At 41.2% G+C, this 20,360-nt stretch overlaps 2 protein-coding genes across 3 annotated transcripts; both read left to right on the top strand.

The window, feature by feature from the left end:
• The first annotated feature begins 101 nt into the window (after positions 1 to 101).
• On the top strand, positions 102 to 14,358 carry LOC149303926 (C-type lectin-like). 2 transcript variants are annotated; one of them, XM_089480468.1, is made up of 5 exons: positions 102 to 168; positions 486 to 577; positions 10,068 to 10,208; positions 12,404 to 12,503; positions 14,285 to 14,358. In XM_089480468.1, exons 1-5 carry the CDS (start codon positions 102 to 104, stop codon positions 14,356 to 14,358), a joined length of 474 nt encoding a protein of 157 aa, XP_089336594.1. The 2 variants fall into 2 exon arrangements, with proteins under 2 accessions (XP_089336594.1, XP_089336593.1); XM_089480467.1 differs by having other exon boundaries at positions 12,404 to 12,509; positions 14,282 to 14,358.
• Positions 14,359 to 16,373: 2,015 nt separating this feature from the next.
• Positions 16,374 to 20,125, top strand: LOC149303925 (C-type lectin LmsL-like). The gene is made up of 5 exons (XM_089480880.1): positions 16,374 to 16,524; positions 17,198 to 17,289; positions 18,547 to 18,687; positions 19,261 to 19,375; positions 20,058 to 20,125. Exons 1-5 carry the CDS (start codon positions 16,374 to 16,376, stop codon positions 20,123 to 20,125), a joined length of 567 nt encoding a protein of 188 aa, XP_089337006.1.
• Positions 20,126 to 20,360: the final 235 nt, after the last annotated feature.

The following is a 20,360-nucleotide window of genomic DNA, read 5'->3' as shown; positions in this document are numbered from 1 at the left end:
AAAATGTTTCCTTCCTTTCTTCACTAGACTGGTTGAATGGCAATCAGAAATTATAACTCTTGAATTTATCATGCCTTTTCTTCTCAAAGGTCAACCAGAAGATGGGTTTCTTCAGCTACCTCACCTTCTGTCTTCTTGGAATCCTCTTCTCCAACCCTTTTTTGGGAGGTGAGCTGCTAAACAAATATTCCCATTTCTGATATTGGGAGGATAAACAGTTAGCTAGTGAACTAGAAACATAATTGTTCTGTTCTGTCTAGTCTTGTGACCTGAAGCAGAACTTATTTCTTGGTTGCAAATAGATAATCTGAGACCCCAGCGATGCCTACAGATTTCTCTGAGGGAATTTTGGGGAGTGTAAATCCATGCCACCGGTGGGAAAATTAGATTTTGGAGGGCATGCTAAAAATTGTATAATTTTCTAATTGTTCTTCCTTCTCTCATTTTCTTTTCTTTTTTGCCCTCATCTTCCTCTTCTCCTGCAGCTGAGGCAGACTCCTGTGCTAGAGAGTGGCTGCAAAACCAGGGGAACTGCTATGCTTACTTTGATAATCAGTTATCATGGCAAGAGGCAGAGGTATGAAGCGTTTCTCACCAACCCAGGTTTGATGTATTGTGTGATGTACAAGTTAAATTTATGTTTCTTTAGGCCTCCCACATATTAAAATCTCAGGGGTGACAACATTTGTTAATTCCACAAAGATTAAGTATGTTTCAACTCTGTACCAATCCTGCTTTGGTACATACTTGACACTCCCCAGAAACATAGGCCCATTCCGGACGGGTACCCTAGTAAGTGATGAGTGCATACTAGGGTTAGAAAGGGGCGTCCTTTCCGGACGCCCCCAACCCTAGTACGTGCTCAGTGCATACAAAATGGCGGCGCCTATTCTAGATGGGCACTGCCATTACGACGTCACAAACGCACCGCCTCCGAACAGGGCAGCGCGGACGTGACATCCTCACACCCACGAGGGCGCCTAGGGCGCCCTTTTCACAGCGCACGAAGGAGAAGGAGCTCCGAAATGGGGCTCCTTCCACAATTCGTGTCACTGGTGCAGCCTTTAGACAGCTGCGCCAGCGACACAAGGGAGAAAGGGGCCAAGCAGCCCCTTTCTCCTCCTCCCCACCCCCGTTGGGTGTCCTTGGGGCATGAAGCCCCAAGGACACCCCTTTCCAGGCCACGGGGAAGCTGCCACAGGCCGCCCCAAAGGCGCCATAGTTAATCTTTGTGAAATTAAGAAATTTTGTCACCTCTGAAGTTGTAATATGAGGGAGGCCTGAAGAAACATAAATCTAACTTACACATCATACATTACATCAAACCTTGGTTAGTGAGGAATGCTTCATACCTCAGCCTCTTGCCATGATAACTGATTATCAAAGTAAGCATAGCAGTTCCCCTGGTTTTGCAGCCACTCTCTAGCACAGGAGTCTTCCTCAGCTGCAGGAGAAAAGGAAGATGAGGGTGAAAAAGAAAAGAAAATGAGAGAAGGAAGAACAATTAGAAAATTATACAATTTTTATCATGTCCTCCAAAATCTAACTTTCCCACCAGTGGCATGGATTTACACTCCCCAAAATACCCTCTCAGAAATCTGTAGGCATCTCAGATTCTGACTGATCCCTCTATTTGCAACCAAGAAATAAGTTCTGTTTCAGGTCACAAGAATAGACAGAACAGAACAATTCTGTTTCTAGTTCCCTGGCTAGCTGTGTACCCTTCCAGATATCAGAGGTGAGAATATTTGTTTAGCAGCTCACCTCCCACGAAAGGGTTGGAGAAGAGGATTCCAAGAAGGCAAAAGTTGAGGGAGGTGAAAAAACCCATGTTCTGGTTGACCTTTGAGAAGAAAAGGCATGGTAAATTCAAGAGTTATAATTTCTGATTGCCATTCAACCAGTCTAGTGAAGAAAGGAAGGAAACATTTTATTTCCTCTTAGAACTCCAATTCTATACTCCTTTTATTTGCACATCTAAGAACCAGAAAATTAGAGAAAGAAGTGAGATCCTGAAATTTAAATATGTAGAGTAGGAAGTCCAGTCCTTTAAACATAAGGTATTCTGTTACCTTAAATACATTTATTATGGTATTAAATTTCATAAACTAGAGAGGTGGACTCTGGCCTATGAAGGTTTATGGTATAAGAGAAGCATCTTTTTTTTTTTTTTTTTTTGATATTTGAAGATGTCGTGGGTTGGGTACAGCTGCCCTCAGATGGTATTATACTTCATCTTGCTCTGTTCCGCACCGTTGGCTTTACTGTCTAGGACCAGGAGGAGTTGCAGATGTTGAACTGCAACTTCCATTACCACTCATTTACATCCTATTGATTTGATGAGCCTACTTTAGCCAGCACCAGAAATAGAATCCAGGCTTATGTTTTGAACCCCTTCTTCTCTCTCTTCATCTGTTGCTATTCAAGCTATGAACTAACTTGAAGTCAAATTTTCACTTATTCATTGATATCTTAACCAAGGTTTTCCATTCTGAATCCCATATCGATTCCCTTCATAACCTCTCTAACAGGTCATTAACAGCTTAATGATAGTGTAGTCAACCACAGCTCTGAATTTTATTTTATTTTTTTTTTGCTTTCTACCTACTGCATTTACAGCTTATCCTCACTGATGAACCCTTTGCTCATTTTTTACCTTAAAGGCTATAGAAACACTCTCTTCTCCACACGCTAATCTCCAGCCTGGAAGAGCCCTTTTGTTAAGACATAGAAGATGTCTCTTCAGTCACTCACCTTAGGCTGATGTTCTCCTGGGAAGACAGTTGTGGTGGATAGTTGAGCCAGGAGCTTCTCTGCTGATGGTTTCTTCCTTTCTGAATGACTGTTATATAGTCCTCAGGTAGACATGGTGCAATCCAAGATGAACTCAATGCTAAAAGGAAATCCTGGTCAAACGTCTTCAGGTTTTGCATAACTTTGGAGCAAACTGGTAGAAAGCAGCTCATATGTCTGGCAACCCGCACTGCAGAAAGGGCAACATACTGCCCTTGAGTAGGGAAATATACATTAGGAAAAACCAACACCTCAAAGCTGTGAGTGAGCATGGGACGAAACTTACAGTATGGTCATTTTTGAAGTAATATGCTCATTTTCTTGATCCGCTAGCTTCAAATTTTGGTGAACTTTTTGATCCTATCCCTGACATTCTGGGATTCCATAGGATGAATCCATGGAAGATAAAGTGAAATCAAAGTGCTATAATTGCATAGAGTGAACAGGCACTTGGTGACCTTTTTCTCTCCCTCTATCAGTGGATGCTGTTGGATTCTATGCCAGTGGGGAGAAGACAATACTCCAGGTTTCAATGGGCTCGGAAGAGCAACTATGAAGGAATGAGAAGTGTAAACATATCTCTTTTAATACTAAAGTTAGGATGGTCCATGCCTTCCTATTTTTCATTTTCTATATATGGTTGTGAAAGCTAGACAGTGAAGAAAGCTGATAGGAGGAAAATCAATTCATTAGAGATGTGGTGCTGGAGCAGAGTTCTGAAGTGCTAAAAGGACACCAAAGTATTTTATAGCAAATCAAAAATGAACTTTTCCTAAAAGCCAAGTTGACTAAACAGAGACTGTTGTACTTTGGGCACATCCTGAGAAAGGGATGGCTCATTACAAAAGACAATTACATTTTGGAAGATAGAAGGCAGGAGGAAAAAAGGAAGACCACATTCCAGATTGCTGGTTTAGAGACTGATGATGGGGTGACTTGGAGGTCTCTCATTCGTGGTTTTGCTATAGGTTGAAGTTGATTTGACAGCAGTTAACAACAACCATTATGGAAATGGAAAGTGTTACATACAAATGGTTCACCAGACACAGTCTGAAAGCAAACAAAGCCCCGATCACATTTGGCAGTTGACATGGAGGCATACCTGAATTTGTTCTTACCTCTGAGATCTTGTAATTTCATATTATTTTAAAATCCTTTTTTGAGTCCATTTCTGTGTCCCCTCATACTTTGGGATGAAGACTGAAAACAGTATGGACTTAAATTAGACCACATCTTTGTGAGCAATTCTCTTAACACAACACATTTAAGAGTTTTTAAAAGAAAAACCTAATATGTACACTTGGGGCGTGCCTTCCCCTAATGTACATGTATGCATTGTTTGACTGAAAAAGTTCATTCTGAAATTCAGAGAAGTGTGTGATTTGCAAATTAATAGACATTGTATTTTGGCTTGTATATCAAATTTGAATATTTGGCATTAGATACATTTATATTAAAATATGAACCAGTTGAATTTCTTCTCCATTCATGGTCCAAAGTCTTCTTAATAATATTCTCCAGCTATTCTATTTCGACTCTTTCCCTTCCCTAGATTTTCTATTCACTGTTGATGTGACCAGAGGCCACAGACACAAATATTCGCACGCACCTACTTTGTGTTTTGAAACAATTAGGTAGACATTATTATGTTCGGAATGACTCTTTGAAAAAGTATTCTTTTTCAAAAGAGTCAAAGGGGTCCCCCCAGGCACAAAACGTTCCTTATGACCTAAAAGCGAGAGCTAAATGGGGAGAAGGAAGGATCTATAGATTCAAGGATATTTGTATGCAGACCTAGCTTTTTGAAAGCTCATCCTTAAGACTTTCTGTCTGTCTTGCTAAATTTCACTTCTCTTTCCCTTGATTCATGCAGTATTGGAGCCCTATTCAGGCCTATAGATAGTCAATATATGGAACAGAGATAAAGATATGTGCTCCATGACAAGCCCTTCAACCCTCAGCTTCACCACATTGGCATGGAAGGTCAGCAATGAGGCTCCGAGAGACTGCCTGAATGAAGTTATCATCCTTTGTGTGATCAAGAACCTGAGTATGAAGACCAAGGGTGAACAAAGTGTGGCCCCTGTTTCTCTGGTCCCTTGGGGGTATTATGTTTGCCCCAAAATACTTCTTAAGGGTCTTGGGAGTTATTTTTGTCAAGTTTTGGCAAATGTCACTTCCTATTTTTGTAAGAAAAAGGCCTCTTTTATGTCTAAATGGCTGAGGAGGGGGTTGTAAAACATGGTAAAACATGGCTCTGGAGAATAGGGTTCATATCTCTGCTCCGCCATGGAAACCTACTGAGTAACCTTGGGCAAGTCACACTCTCTCAGCCTCACAGGAAGGCAAGGGCAAATCTCCTCTGAACAAATCTTGCCAAGAAAATCCCATGTTAGCTTCACCTTATGATTGGCATAAGATGGAGATGACTTGAAGGCACACAACAATAACAAGAAACAAGTTCCATTGGACAGAATGATATTTATGTCTTGACATATCTACATAGACTTTTCCTATAAATGTGGATTTTAAGCATTCTCACCAAACTTCCCTTTAGTGCCAATCCAAGATCCTTTGCTGTATGAAGTAGATCCCAAGTAATGGCCTTTTCTCCCCTTTAGGCAAACACTTTAAGATGTCTTAGCTCATCAGTAAGTTCTTTGGTTTGCTCTATGCTCCTCTGTCCATAGTGCTAAATGAAGACAGTTGTCACTTTGCTGCATGGCAGAACTTGACATCAGATGTCCTAGGAGTTTTTTAGGATGCAGAGGAGCCAAGGTCATTAGACTGGTGTGACACCAGTAACACTTGGTCACAGACCTGCCCTTTCACAGCCTAAACTTTCTAAGCAACACCATGAAGTCCTTTGAATAAGAGCAAAATGGAATTTTGACTCCAGAGGAATCTTGGTTGGCTAAGATTTCCTCCTTTTGAAGATAAGCAAAATGTCTAAACAGTCCTATTTCTTAAAAAAGAAAAGTGATGGCATCAGAACTTATGCTTCTCTCCTGAGTGGAGGTCCTTCAAGCTTCTAACCATACGTTGACCTAAAAGAGACGCTTTTCCTCATGACTGATGCAGTCATGTAAATTACACATCCTAGCTCTCGCAGTTCTTAGCAATCTTCATGTTGGGGTATATTATTCGTCCCCCAGTGGTGCTAGGGGTGAAAGTTAAAGTACAGGCGTCACCAGGATAGCCTCCATAGCATTACTCCAAAGATGAGTCCAAAAATATGTGCAGGTGGGTTGCTTTGAAAACATTTTCTGCAGATTTCATCTCTATCAAGGACATCTTTTTGCATGCTCCACATAAATGGGCAAAACCAAAGAAACTCCTTATACTTCAGGACTTTGTAGGTCCAATTGTAATGAACAATAGAAATTTAAACAAACAAACAAACAAATAATTCCATTTGGAATTATTTTCTGAATAAATTGTACTTTTTATATTACAGCATAAAATTTGTATCATATTGAGAAATTAAGTATCATGCATTTTATATTCCCAAAGTGACTTTCAGTCTTTGAAAGGTATTATTATTATTATTATTATTATTATTATTATTATTAACCTTTATTTATAAAGCACTGTAAATTTACACAGCGCTGTACATACAATCTTTTTAATTGGACGGTTCCCTGCCCTCAGGCTTACAATCTAAAAAAGGTACTGCTATTGCATGCTCCCTCCCCATTTTCTTTAAATCCAATTTTTCTAAACCCTCCTTCTCTGGAAACACTCAGGTGTTGTTGTTTTTTGCCACCCATGGCGTCAAGATTTCTGGGGGGTTTGCATCTCTTATTGGATATAGTTGACAGATTTGGGAATAACTTTCAAGGTTTGGTGCTTTGCTAATTCAGCCTAGGACCCTCCGCAGCCATGTGTCAATGTGATCTCCACTTGGCTGTGGAAAAGGCAGGCATCAAACTGGTCATACACCTTCTCCCTGTGAACAATCTGTGACAGAGGCCAACACCTTTGGGTTTGTGACACAATCTGCTGGCTGGGTCACCTGTTGGGCAGGACTTCCAAAACCTGCTACCCGTGTTATTTCATCATGTTCACCTGAGGCCTATATAACAACCTCTTGTGGAGCAGGAGACCATCGGAGAAGATCCAGACTCCACCCCAGCATATCTTCTAAAAAGAAAGAAATACCCAGGTAAGCAGCTGATGATTTTTCTGTATCTTGACTGCTGCTTTAAGATTCTATAACTACTATTTTAAGAGTCTATTATTATATATTATGCTTATGAGGTTGCCTTATGCTAGGTCAGATCTTTGGTTCATTTACCCCAAAACTGTTAATATTAAGAGACAGCAGCTATCCAGGGTTTCAGGTATTCTTCCTTCCTAGCCCTAGCTGGAGTTGTCAGAGATTGAATCCTCTGCATTCACTACTGAGCTACAGCTCCTCCTTATGATGGTGATCACTCCTATTTATGATGTCCAGAATGGCACCACCCCTGCTCAAGAGGGAGGTATCTAGAAGGCTATCAGGATTCTCAAGTTATCCAGAAATGTGATCATTCTTTACAGTGGATGAGGACACCACAAAACCTTCCCAGTGAGGTCAAAGCATGCTTAGTGGCCATGAAATGATGACTATTGATAGGAGGAAAAACAGGAGGTTGGAAGGAAGGGGAGATTGAATGAAAGACCTTGAAGATTGCTTCAAGCACCTCTTCTTCGTCCTACTTCTCCTCTGTACTACTACTGTTCCTACTACTACTACTGTGAGTAGTGGTGATGGTGATAGTAGTACAAGCAGTATTATTAGACACAGGCATTGTCATTGTCATAGTTATTTTCATCATGAGCACTTAAGAGCCAGAGTGGCTTATTAAACAGATGAGGATTCAGATGTTAGAAATCTAGCCTTTAGATATAGGTGCTCATACATCCCTGGGAACTTCAGTGGAAAAAGCAGAGGCTGATTCATAGTCTTGCTATCTGGGGGATTATGGGAATTATAACACAATAGAGTAAGTCTCCCTACCCTCTGGAAAAAATATACCACAAGCTTGAATTTTGTCCTGACATCTACCCTACTATTTCATGTACTGTTCTACATTTTGTTGCCTCCTTCTGTATTTTGTATATTTTTAGGACGACCAAGAAAATGAGATCTATTGTTTACTTTGTTGTCTTCCTGATCAGCTTCCTGGTTTCAAGCCTCTTTGAGGGAGGTGAGTTTTTCCTGAGTTGCTGAACACTCATAAAGCGAATGTAACAGAAACAGTTACAGGCCTAGATCCTGTTGTTAGTACCAACTACAGTAGACTCAATGGAGCTTACATACAGATTTTTCAAATATTCATTGTTTCAGTGGATCTACTCCAGCTGAGATTGGATTTAGGCCACCTTGTACTGGGAGCAGCTTTTTCAGACATAAAAATGTTTGACTTCCTTGTGTTTGCATATAATAGAAATGAATTATATCTGATATTCTCCTCCAAAATATTATTTTTACCAGATGATGGGAATCTGACTGTAGCTTTACAAAGTGAGGTCGAAATCCAATATGGCATTTGAAATTGTGTTGGCTATTTGGCCCTTAATCTCTGAAGCCCTCTCTGAAAATATGCTTCAGAAGGGATTCTAGATTGTAAGAGTTGTTTTTTGGGGTGCCTGGGTCCATGGGAAGGGGAAGAAAGATTCTGCTCCCATACAGCAGATTCCACTCTTGTATGAGAAAAAGTCCAGAGATGAATAGATTCCTAAGTTTCCATTGGAAAACAACACTTGGATTTGTTTTTTGTTTGTTTTTTGCTAGGCAGAAAAAAAGAAACATCTTGGTATAGCTCAGCACCCTATTTTGGCCTCATCCTCTATCTTTCTCTTTTTCATCTCCCTCTCTTTTGTGCAGTTAAGGCAGATACATGTGCCAGGGACTGGCTGCAATACCAAGGCAACTGCTATGGCTATTTTGAGAATAGGATGACATGGGAAGAAGCTGAGGTAAGAAGCCAGTAGACATGAAGCTCTGCTGATAGGTGGATCTAACACACATCATTGTTAGCTATACCTCCTAACTTGTAAAAACTTCAAAATAGAGGATTTAGTGGGGTTTTTTTCTCTCCATACCCCTCTGCTCCTTCCTATAAGTCCAAGTTGCCTGTGGAAGTCCTAGGAAGCAGAATGAGAGACTGACTACTGTTGGACAGAGTGATGTTATTTATTTAGTGTATTTATACCATACACTTTGGCTATATAGTTTCTCAGAGCAGTTTAAAAATTATTCATCTGACAGTTCCCTACCCCTCAAATTTACAATCTAAAAACACAATACACAAGGAAAAGGGAATGGCAGTACAGGGACATGGGGGTGGTGGTTTAAGTTCAGCATTTAGTGTGCCATAAAAAGACATCAAACTGAATAATTTAATTCAATTTTTTAATGGGAGGTGTTGTAACTTTATCTTTATTGGCGTGTTTTAAATGCTTTTTCAAACCATTTTAAGTTAGTATTTTTCACAGGAGTGCTTATTTTAAAAACATTTTTTAAAACTTTAAATGGTTTTCTGCTGTGTTGTAAGCTGCCTTGGGTTCTATACAATGGGCCCTTGGTATCTGCTGCGGTTTGGTTCCAGGATACCAAAATTCATGGATAGTAAAATGGTGTCCCTTATATAAAATGGCAAAATCAAGGTTTCTTTATATAATTTGTGAACATTGTCAAGCCACGAATGCTTGAATCCATGGATAAAAAAACCTGTGGTTATGGAAGGCTGACTGTATTTGGAAAACAAGGTAGCATAGCAATTAAATAAATAAGACACCAATGAAGTAAATATTTTTGCTGCTACAGAGAAGCATTTTGGGGCATTTTTTAAAAAAACAAAATAATTTGATAGGCTTTGGATATGAGGCAGCAGCATATATTGGACTGGCCCTGGGGAATTGATGGTGTGGCTTAAGAGCTTCATTTTAGGAGCCATTTCAGACTCAAGAATCTTGGTGGAGTGCCATTGGCCACTTATGTTGCTGATTCTTGCTGAATTTACATTTGAGAGCCAGCATGGTGTAGTGGTTTGAGCATTGGACTACGACTCAGGGTTTGATTCCCTGCTCAGCAATGAAAACCCACTGGATGACATTGAGTGAGTCACATACTCTCAGCCTCATTGGGTGAGTCACATACTCTCAGAAACCACAGTAATAGGGCCACTTGAAGGCACACAAAACCATCAACAGAATCCTCTGGCTTGTTAATCACTGAGGAAGGGAACCATGGCATTAAAAACCTTCCTTCTTCTCTCCCTTTCCAGATTGAGTGCCAGAGCTACCAGCGTGGGACCCATCTTGCATCCATCCTCACTGTCGCTGAAGCTCTCGTAGTGGCCAATCATATCTCTGCTTATCAGAGCGAACGCAGCCATGTGTGGATTGGATTGCATGACATCCGACATGTAAGTGTGTAGAAACCACCACAGCACACCTGCTCAGCCAATGTCCCAACAAAATATCGGTAACCTCATACCCCTGATATCTATTTCCCTACATCAATGTGATACAGAGTTACAGCTCATGAAGGTCTCATAATTCATTCAGCCCCTGACATTTGCAGTGCTTGCAATAATGAAAAAAGACTTAGAAACAACCAGAAAACCATTGGAAAACAGCACACTATTTACATACTACTGTTCTGTAAAAATCACAACCCTGCTTAGATAAAAATGTCTTCACCTGCTGGCAGAAAGAAAGAATTACATTTCTCATTCTCCATTTACAGGGTAACCCCCATCAGTTTCTTCTCAAGATATTGCAACTATTTGCTGGTGGCCTGATGTTCCTTTGTCTTGGCATCCTGCTGTTCTCTTGGTTGTTCTCTCTTTGTCTGCAGTGCAGAGATGGAAGATTTGCATTCCGGCTTCACTTCACTCTCCATTTCCTGCCATTTGGCCTTCCGCTCCTTGCTCTGATCCTCAAGCTGTTGTTGTGCATTTTCATTCTTCTGGTCATTGCTACAGTTTGCATTCAGGTCTGTGCTTTTCTTGTCAAGCTGAAGGCTCACTTCTTGGAAGCAATCACTTCCCACTCTCATGATTTTCCCTCCACTTCTTCCTCTAGTAAGCTGGCTGCTGGTGCATCTATGCTGTATAAATAATGCAGTTTGGCACCACTTTAAGTGCTCTAGCTCCAGCCTATGGAATCCTGGGATTTGTAGTTTTACAAGTTCTTTAGCCTTCTCTGCCAAAGAGTGCTGATGCCTCACAAAACTGCAGATTCCAAAATCCTATAGAATGGATCCTTGGCAGTTAAAATGATGTCAAATTGCATTATTCCTATAGCATAGATGCATGCTCAGACTCCAAACATTTGTTTTCCTTTAGGCCCTGGCAGCTTCTGAGCTGCCCTTGTCAGAAATCTCTTCAGTCACCTTATCTAACGCTTCTTGAGCCTAATGCCTGCCATCTTCAACAGCTACAGGCTCATCCTGCATTTGAGCCTCTATGTTCTCCAATTTCTTTTCATGCTCTTTGGCTTGTGCCAGTATTTCTTCTTTAAAGGAATAGATACCACCCAGCCTCTGAAGTTGGCTTTGTAATGCTTGGAGCTGTTTGATTGCTCCACCATACTTCTTTATAAAGTCTGTGTGGGTCTCGGGATTCATTTTGGGGATAAAACAATGGGTGAATACGTAGTTCCTCTCATCTATGTGCTTCACTTGCATCTCTCTCATCACTTGCGTTCACTGTTGGACTGAAAAGATCCCACTCAGATCATGACTTCAGGATTCCTGGTTTACTTCCAAACCTGAAGGAAGAAGTTACTTTTAAAAAACAAATTTCTTGCAGTCTATGTACCACTATAGTTGTGATCTGTATTTTGCTGTTTCTCTAATAATAATAATAATAATAATAATAATAATAATAATAAACATAGTCACATTTAGTTACTATAAAAACAGCAACTAATCATTCAACATGAATTTCACCTCTATAATTTAATGAGGCCACGTTGTTGTGTGCTTTAAGTCATTTTCAACTTATGGGGACCCCAAGGCAACCCTATCACAGGGTTTTCTTGGCATGATTTGCTCAGAAGAGGTTCGCCTTTGCCTTCCTCTGAGGCCAAGAGAGTGTGACTTGACCAAGGTCACCCAGTGGGTTTCCAGAGCTGAGAAGGATTTGAATCCTGGTCTCCAGAACTGTAATCCAATGCTCAAACCACTATGTCATGCTGGCGTTCACTGGCCACATTCCCTAACTTAAAAAGTAGGTAAACATGACATGTAAAGTGCAATAGATAATGTTACATTAAAGTCATAATCTCATGTAGTCCATTCAGTTTCTTCTCTTATGAAGATCCATTATTTTTTCTTTCTGGCTGAATACTGTTCTATTTCCCTCCAGCTGTTCTCTTCACACAAGGTTCTCCACTCTGTTGTCTTCCCTCATCTGTCTCATTAGCAGTTATTCTTCCCTCCAGCTGAACTGTTGCCTTCAAACAATATGTGACTAGCTCTTCTCTTCCCCTTTGTGTACTTCTTCCTCTTTGTCCAACATTCCTTTCTTCCAAGGTACTTGGGCAAGAATTATAGATCGAGAACTGACATTTCCTTGATCTCAAATCTTCCTTCTTTCTTCCTCTCCGGTTGCAGAATGGAAAGTGGAGATGGTCAGATGAGTCCACCTACAACTACAAAGCATGGATGCTGGGCAGACCAGACAACGAAGGACAAAATGAATACTGTGTTGAACTGCTGTATTTAGTGAATAGGGCAGCTCCTCCTGATGGTGGCAGGCATCAACAAGCTGAAGATAGTGTCATCAGTCCCATCAGTTTTTCTCATCACATGAGCCTGAAAGGTAAAAACAAACAAACCTGATTAGCTGTCTGGATGGACATCTTCCAAGCACTCCCCCAACTTTCTACTACTTTCTTTCTAGCATAAAGAGCCCAAAATGTGAGGGCATTTTTGGACATCTACAACTTGTGGGAAAGGCACTTCGATCTTACTTAAACCCTAGCATTGGGATGGAGTCTTTCATCACACCTGGGTCACAGCTGAGGTCTCTGTCGCACTGGTCTCCAACAGAAGGGAACAGCTGGGGAACTATGGACGAACAACCAGGAGGCTTTCACTGATGTTCTTCAGCATCTGCCATTTGACACAATTGCTTTATTCTGCTGGATAGTAGGGCTGCCCCTGCAAAATTAGAGGCAATAGAATGCCTCACTCAATGCCAGAGGGCAGTCCCTTTAAAGTGCCCTAATTTTCAGGAAGGAGGCAAAATTTGGGAGGAAGAAGTTGGCTGACATGTGGCATTAGATTGGAGTTTCAGGACCTTGGACAGCACCTAGCAGACCATTATTGCAGTATAACTGCAGACTTCCTTCGTCCAACAAAATTCACAGAGGTGCAATACCTTTATGGGTCAACTAAAATGTACAAAATGCATCATTCAAGCTATAGAAGCTTCATTGGCTTCTTCATCGGGCAAAGATATTAAAACTCATGCAGGAGAAGAAATGTTACACTGTTAGAGTCACAGGCATACATTTTGTCTCAGATGTTCTGTTGCCAGTTACAATTGTGAAGAGCAGTGGTTTCCAAATTTTAGTCTTCTAGATGTTTGGGACTTCAGGTCCCAGAATTCATGACAGTTGTCCAAATTTCTGGGACTTGAAGTCTAAAATACTTGGAGGGCCCAGGTTTGGAAACCACTGGTGCAGAGGGATATCAATGTAGGAAGAGATCACTTTCCTACTTGGCCAAATGGGGATCAGGGACAAAGTACAATAAAGGTCAGGTAATAAAATTTCAACTCCATTAGCAACAGAGAAGCAACTTCCCTTGAAATTTAGGTTGTGCATTTTGGTTGGCCAATAAAGGTATTATTATTTTGTGAATTTTGGATTTCACAGGTACCGTGGGATATGTTCCCTTGGACTGCATCTGCACTGTAGAAATGATACAGTTTCATACTCCTTTAAGTCCTATGGATCAATGTTATGGAATTATGAGATTTGTACTTTTGTGGGATATTTAGCCTTCTCTGTCAGAGAGGTGTGTGCCCCAATAAACAGCAAATCCCAGAAGTCCATTGCATTGAGCCATGGAAGTTAAAGAGGTGTCCATCTGCATTATTTCTGCAGTGCAAATGCAGCCTTGGTCCACTTTAATCTCTGTTGCTGCCGAAGGTGTTGATACTCTGATACTGGCTGTACCTGCCACTTAACTTGTTAAAAACCCCTTATGTGTCTGTTAACATCCAGGAGCCCTGCAGAAGGCCAAAAAAAGACACCTCTACACCTATTCAGTACTTGTTCTATTGTTGCTGTATGCAGAGAAAAAGTACAGTTCCAGACTGAAGAATCCACTGATGTGATTCAGGTGGCAGAATAATTTGGAATTAGGGGAGGAAATTACCTGTTTTGTAGGCTGGTAGTTTTTCTGTGTTTTCTGGTCTGTTTAATTAGTTTCAAACTATGCTGTACAATTGTGATTCCATCATTAACCGATTACATTCTACCCTTTTCACAGGTTTTACAAAATGGAATGATGCACCATGCCACAAATTGAATGCCTACATCTGCAAGCATGAACTGTAGAGAGTGGGCATTGATTCATCGGTGTCTGTAAAATGCACAAGACTGAAATGAATGGGACATCTTGAGGACATTTTACATTCTCCAACACACTTTGGATACCTACCTTTCGAAAGGAGCAGAACACTCAATTCAGGTCACAGCCTCCACATCTAAGGAGTGTCTGGGCATACATCCAGAGCAATAAATGTTTAACTGTTCCCTGGGAACTCTAGTTCTGTAAGACAATTTATAGATTCCTGATTGAATGTTCCTCATCCAAATGTGGATGAGTGGGGGAAAACACTTAAAAACATAAACATGTAAAAACTCTCTGATGTGTACATGCCTGCCGAAATTGAGCCTTGGTCTCCTATATATTTCCCCCACATTCCATTTAATAGCTGTAGCACTGACTTATGCAAATAAAATATCTGATGAGCATAGATTTCCTGGTGTGCTCTTTCCCTTAACTTTGCATTCTGAAGACAAATGTGTGTGAGGCATGTATTAGTAAAATTGTTTAGAAGCAATGCAGTGTCTCAATAATGTTTGCTTCCCTGTGCAGCAGAATGAGGTGGGGAATCATATTTCCCCCCTTCTGTATGATTTTTAACACCTTTGCCTGATGAAGAAGGCAGTGGAACTTTGAAAGCTTGCAACATGTATTTAATGCATTTTGGTTGGTCCAATAACAGTATCACTGTTCTGTAGAATTTGGATGTTATTGTACCTTGTTATATGGCCAACATGGCTATCCCTGGATATACGTGGCTATGTAATTGATACAAGATTCAGGCCCTTAATTTTAAACTGTTTTAAAAAGACATTTAAAATATAAAAATAGAGTACAACCCTTATTTCCATGTGGGATATGATCCCAAACTTATAGTGAAAATTGTGGATAATAGCAAACCCTATATGTTTAGAATTCACAGCCAGAGAGTTTCAGTGCCTTGCCAAACTTCAGACCCAAGGATTCAACAGGATAGACCCATGGCAGTTAAGGTAGAATAATAACTCTGGAATTATGTAGTGTGAATGGGCCCTTGGTATATTGCACACAAGTCGGACAGGATCTGTTCATCTTCACCTCTGACACTCTTGATGGAGCCCAATTGTACTTTACTGATGGAGCACCTCAAGCTACAGGAGAAACCTTTGTTTGATGTTCATGAATTCAGATAAATATTTGCAGGGTTTCATTAAATGAATTAATCCCTAGGGGTGACTGGAATGCTACATGCAATTTATACTATATCTAGTTTTTTAAAAATAGAATAAAAATCCATCAAAACAATGGCTATAGACAATATGGTAAAGGCACACTTCACACTGATCTTTTGGATATGTCCTTTGAGTAATTTGTCAATGAAATTATGATAAAAATCAGCCCTGCTGCAGGTTGGGCCACCTATTGTGCAATTTTGCCAGTAGCAGAAGACGACATTTCCTTAAACCTCTTACCTTGAAAATTTCATAATGTCCATGTATGGTCTATATTACAACCACCCATGGATCAGGAGATCAGCTCAGAGCTCTCCAAACTCAGCAGACAGCCTTTGTCCATTTTCTAAGCAGTGGACACCAGTAGGACCACTCAGGCGACCAGGTAAATTTGGCCCTAGGGATGGATATTGCTCAAGAGCCCAATGGGATATGGTTGGATTTCAGTTTTGGAAATATGGCTTCTAAATGTATTGTGTGATGTTGGGGTCAGCAAATCTTGGACATATCACTGTCTGCTGACTTCATTTTCTGATCTGCAAAATGCAAAATAAGATTATTTCAAATTTATCCTAGATTAGAACATGCTAGTTGAATCAACCAAACCAAGACAGGTTTATTAACAAACACAGTGTTCCTGTACAGACAGGCCCTTTGTGGCTTCATGCTGACATGCTATGGTTGCCTCAGGGCAGCGCGTGCACATGCCCCGTAACTCTAGTATGTCACTATGAAGCCATAGCTGTGCAGCACTGTCCAGATGGTACACAAAGCTATGATGTCACTGCCGTGCGGCATCCAGATGGAGCCGCATGGCAGCGACGTGCTCGTACCACCACCAGCTGTTTATGGTGGCGCAAAAAGGAGCCACTTTTCAGCGCTCCTTTTTTTCGTGCAACCGTGCCACGCAATTTGTTTGCTGCGGCGTGGCACCTCTTTCTGGCAGTCTGTACTCCATCATAGGTTTGTAGTCAGGGAAAGAAACAGAATGAGGGTGGTTATAAGTTCTAAATCTTGCTCTAGTTGATATATACATGGAAGCTACACAGATCTTATTGCTGTAGAAGACCCATACGAAAAGTCAGTAGATGGAAAGTCTGAGCCAGAAATTAATATCTTCTGCCCGATGGATTTCTACCCTAGCAGCAGATGTCTGGATAGAAAATAGAGAGTGGAAGATGCCTATGGAGCTGGAGTCTCCCTGACATCAAGCCTTTTGCTTTTTATATTCTCTTAATTTCTTCTCTGTTTGTGTCCTCCCCCAGCTGAGCAAGGAAAATGAGGCATTTTATGTACCAGAGTACATTTCTGATCAGCTTTCTCATTTCAAGCTTTCTACTGGGAGGTGAGTACCTTTGGAGGGTCTCAGTAGCAACATCAGGAGAAATACTGTGTTATGAGATAATGCAAGGGAATTACTGAAGTGGACACCAGTCACAACTACCCAGGCTCCAGGTTTATAGTTGGATGGCTATAGTAGATAGTTGGAGTGAGTGTTACACCCTTCTGAGGATATGGGCCATTACAAGTCCAGAGATGTCAACCTTAGATACTGGATTTAGAAATTCTGTTTTGATCAGCAAGGGACCATTTATGACTCACTTTCTCTTTCTCCTTTTCTTTCCATTTTGAACAGTTAAAGCTGACACCTGTGCTAGGGAATGGCTGCAATACCAGGGCAACTGCTATGGATACTTTGACACTAAGATGACCTGGCAAGAGGCCGAGGTAAGACACTAGTTTTCATGAAGTCTTCCCTAACACAGCCCACAGTTAGTTACAGCTTCCAGTTCATGCAAGTCCAAATGGAGAAAGTTCTTTTGCTCTTTCCTATAACCCAATTCACTTTGGTGGTAGCCTGAGGTTGTGTCGGGATGCAGAGGGTAAGAAGTCAGACTGCTCCATAATGATATGTTGCTTAGGAGCTAGGTTTCCACAGCATGAGTGACAGGGGCTGTCCCAAGAAATTTTGCTACCTGAGGTGAAAGTTGAGAGCATCTCCACATTCTGCCTAGAAAAGTCAACTAGAATGGCAGTTGGATTTTGCTTCAACTCAATTGATGAGAGAGCATCCTCTACCTCTCCTCAAAGCATCAAGCAAACTGAGGGCTCTAGGGTATATTACCTGGAACAGAAAGCTTTGTCCCACAGGATAATGGGACAAACCCTTCCACACCACCCAGCCTCCACTCAGTCTATCTTTTACTAAAGCCTACCCTAACATGATACCGTATTTCCCCCAAAATAAGACAAAATAATATGCGGCCCACAAAGGGTCCCAGAGGTAGAAAATGGGCCCTTAGACCTGTCAGAGCTACCAACCCCTGCCTTAGCAGGTTCAAGGGACATTGTATTCATTACTTCAGCAATAGTTTCAATAATCCTGTGAGTTGAGTCAGCATTATTACATATCCCTCAACTCCCCCACTTTGGCAGGGATGGTCCTAATATCCCATTCTCCAGCTGCTTTTAAAAGGGTCTCCTCCTCCCCCCACTTTCCCCCTTTGTCCCCAGTTTACTTCAATTGCTACAGACTGAGTTCAAATGCAAGAGTATCTTATACTCAATTAACACAGTGGTAGGGAGAGGAGAGGAGCGGAGAGGAGAGGAAAAGAGAAGAGAAGAGAAGGTCCATCCCTTTAGATTTAGGCAAAAGCAAACTGCTGCAGCCTCTCTTAGGTTGCGTGTTCTTCCACATTAATAACCGTTGCTATCTGGACTACATTCTGATATTGCTTGGCCACATGCATCCCAGTTTGTATCATGGAAATGCTGGAGAATATGTTATTGTAATTCCTGTGATGCATGAGGGGAGCCTGAGGGGGAGATAGTTCCTTCTCTGAGGCAATCTTGTGAAGTCCAGACATGCTCAAGATTTTCCCTAAAGGATTTCCTGCTTCCCTTCTCTGAACAACTCTACCTTTTTAAGCTACTGGAAGGTAAACAGGTCCATCACAAATGCCTTTTATTTTTATCCTTGCCCAGATTGAGTGCCAGAGTTACGAGCGTGGCACCCATCTTGCCTCCCTTCTCAGCCATGCTGAAATCCTTGTGGTCGGCAACCACATCTCTGCTTACCAGACTGAAGTCAGTGATGTCTGGATTGGACTGCATGATATCCGGCATGTGAGTATGTCATCTTTGTTATGTACCTGCTCTGCCTCCTTTTGAAGATGTCCAGGAAAAGAGACCCCCCCCCCCACCTCTGTAGGCATTTGGTTTCATTGCTGAACATCTCTTATTGTCAAGAAGTTCCTTTTAATTTTCAACTGAAATCTACCCTTCTGTTACTTAAAACCATAATGCCTGGTCCAAACTTGCAGGGCAGCAGAGAACAAACCTGCCCTTTCGTCTCTGTGACAGCCCTTGAAATACTGAAAGAGTGTAATCATTTTTTTAAAATTGATTTTCTATTAATTTCAAAAAAAGTGTGATCATGTCACCCCTCACCAGGTTGAACATGCCCAGCTCCTTCAACCTTTCCTCATATGTTTTATTTTCCATACCTCTTATCATCCTTGTAGACCTTCTCTGAACCTTCTCCAACTTGTCTACATTGTTCCTTAAATGAGGTGCCCAGAACTGGACACAGTACTCCATCTATGACCTGAGGCAATAGAGAACTAGAAGATTCAGGTCCATGACATCACTTTGGCTCAAAACTTTGGCTCTGTGTTGCTTTCTGTTCCTTCTCTACAGAATGGTAAATGGAGATGGTCAGATGAATCTACCTATAACTACAAAGCATGGATGGCAGGGGCACCCAACAACCTGGAGAAAAGCGAGTACTGTGTTGAGCTGAAGCATTCTGTGCAGGAGATGACTACTCCTGTTCCTGGAGCCCTGGAACAGACAGAAATAAGAGCCCGCCATCACAAAGCGCTGCACCGAAAGTGCCTTTCAGAAGAAAGAGTCCGCAACAAGCCTGCAGGTGAAAATTCTTTGACACCATTTAGTAGGAATTCCTACTCAGTTACATTTTTAGCATACTGCAGTAGATTTATGAGAAACAGAGCCCTCCTCAGTCTCTTAGTTGCCAGCTATTTTAACTTTAGTCATGTTTAGAGAAGCAATGGGGATTCTGCTGCGAACAGTGTTAAAAATGGCTAGAGGTGTTGTTTGGAGCTAGTCCATGTCATGTCATATTCAATGTCATTTGAATTTACAGTTGGGCCTCTGTATTCACAGATTTTTATCCATGGATTCAACTATCCATGGCTTAAAAATATTTTTTTAAATAAATTTCAGTAAACAAACCTTGATTTTGCCATTTCATGTAAGGGACACCATTTTACTATGCCGTTGTATTTAATGGGACTTGAGAATAAACTGATTTTGGTATCCATGGGGCGCGGGGGGTCCTGGAACCAAACCCAGCAGATACCTAGGGCCCACTGTACATGTTGAAATTGGAGTGGAATATGAACAACTTTGGATGTCAAGAGTCTTTTGGTTGGTGAATCTGTCAACTGTCTGACATTCCTTTTGTTTCGTAGGCTTCACACAGTGGAATGATGCAAAATGTCACAAACTGAATGCTTATATCTGCAAGCATGAACTGTAGAGACACTGCTGTTCCTGCAAGACACACAAGATGGAAATGAACAGGAATCTTAAAGCACATGCTGTGTTGTCTAGTGCATCTTGGAACAGGTTGTTTGAGATGACTGATGTAGATCCCCCTCATTACAAATGATGCATTCTCATTTTGAAAGAATCAGACTGCAACTTCAGTAACAGCCATTTGGTCTCCCCACAAAACCACTGGGGAATATAATTTTGTGAGCTGTGCTAAAGAT

The sequence above is a fragment of the Sceloporus occidentalis genome, unplaced genomic scaffold, assembly GCF_023333645.1.
Source record: "Sceloporus occidentalis isolate IW3139 unplaced genomic scaffold, rSceOcc1.0.p SCAF_14, whole genome shotgun sequence".
Lineage (NCBI taxonomy): Eukaryota > Metazoa > Chordata > Lepidosauria > Squamata > Phrynosomatidae > Sceloporus > Sceloporus occidentalis.
Note: the sequence above shows the minus strand (reverse complement) of the source record. Positions and strands in the feature narration are given on the sequence as shown.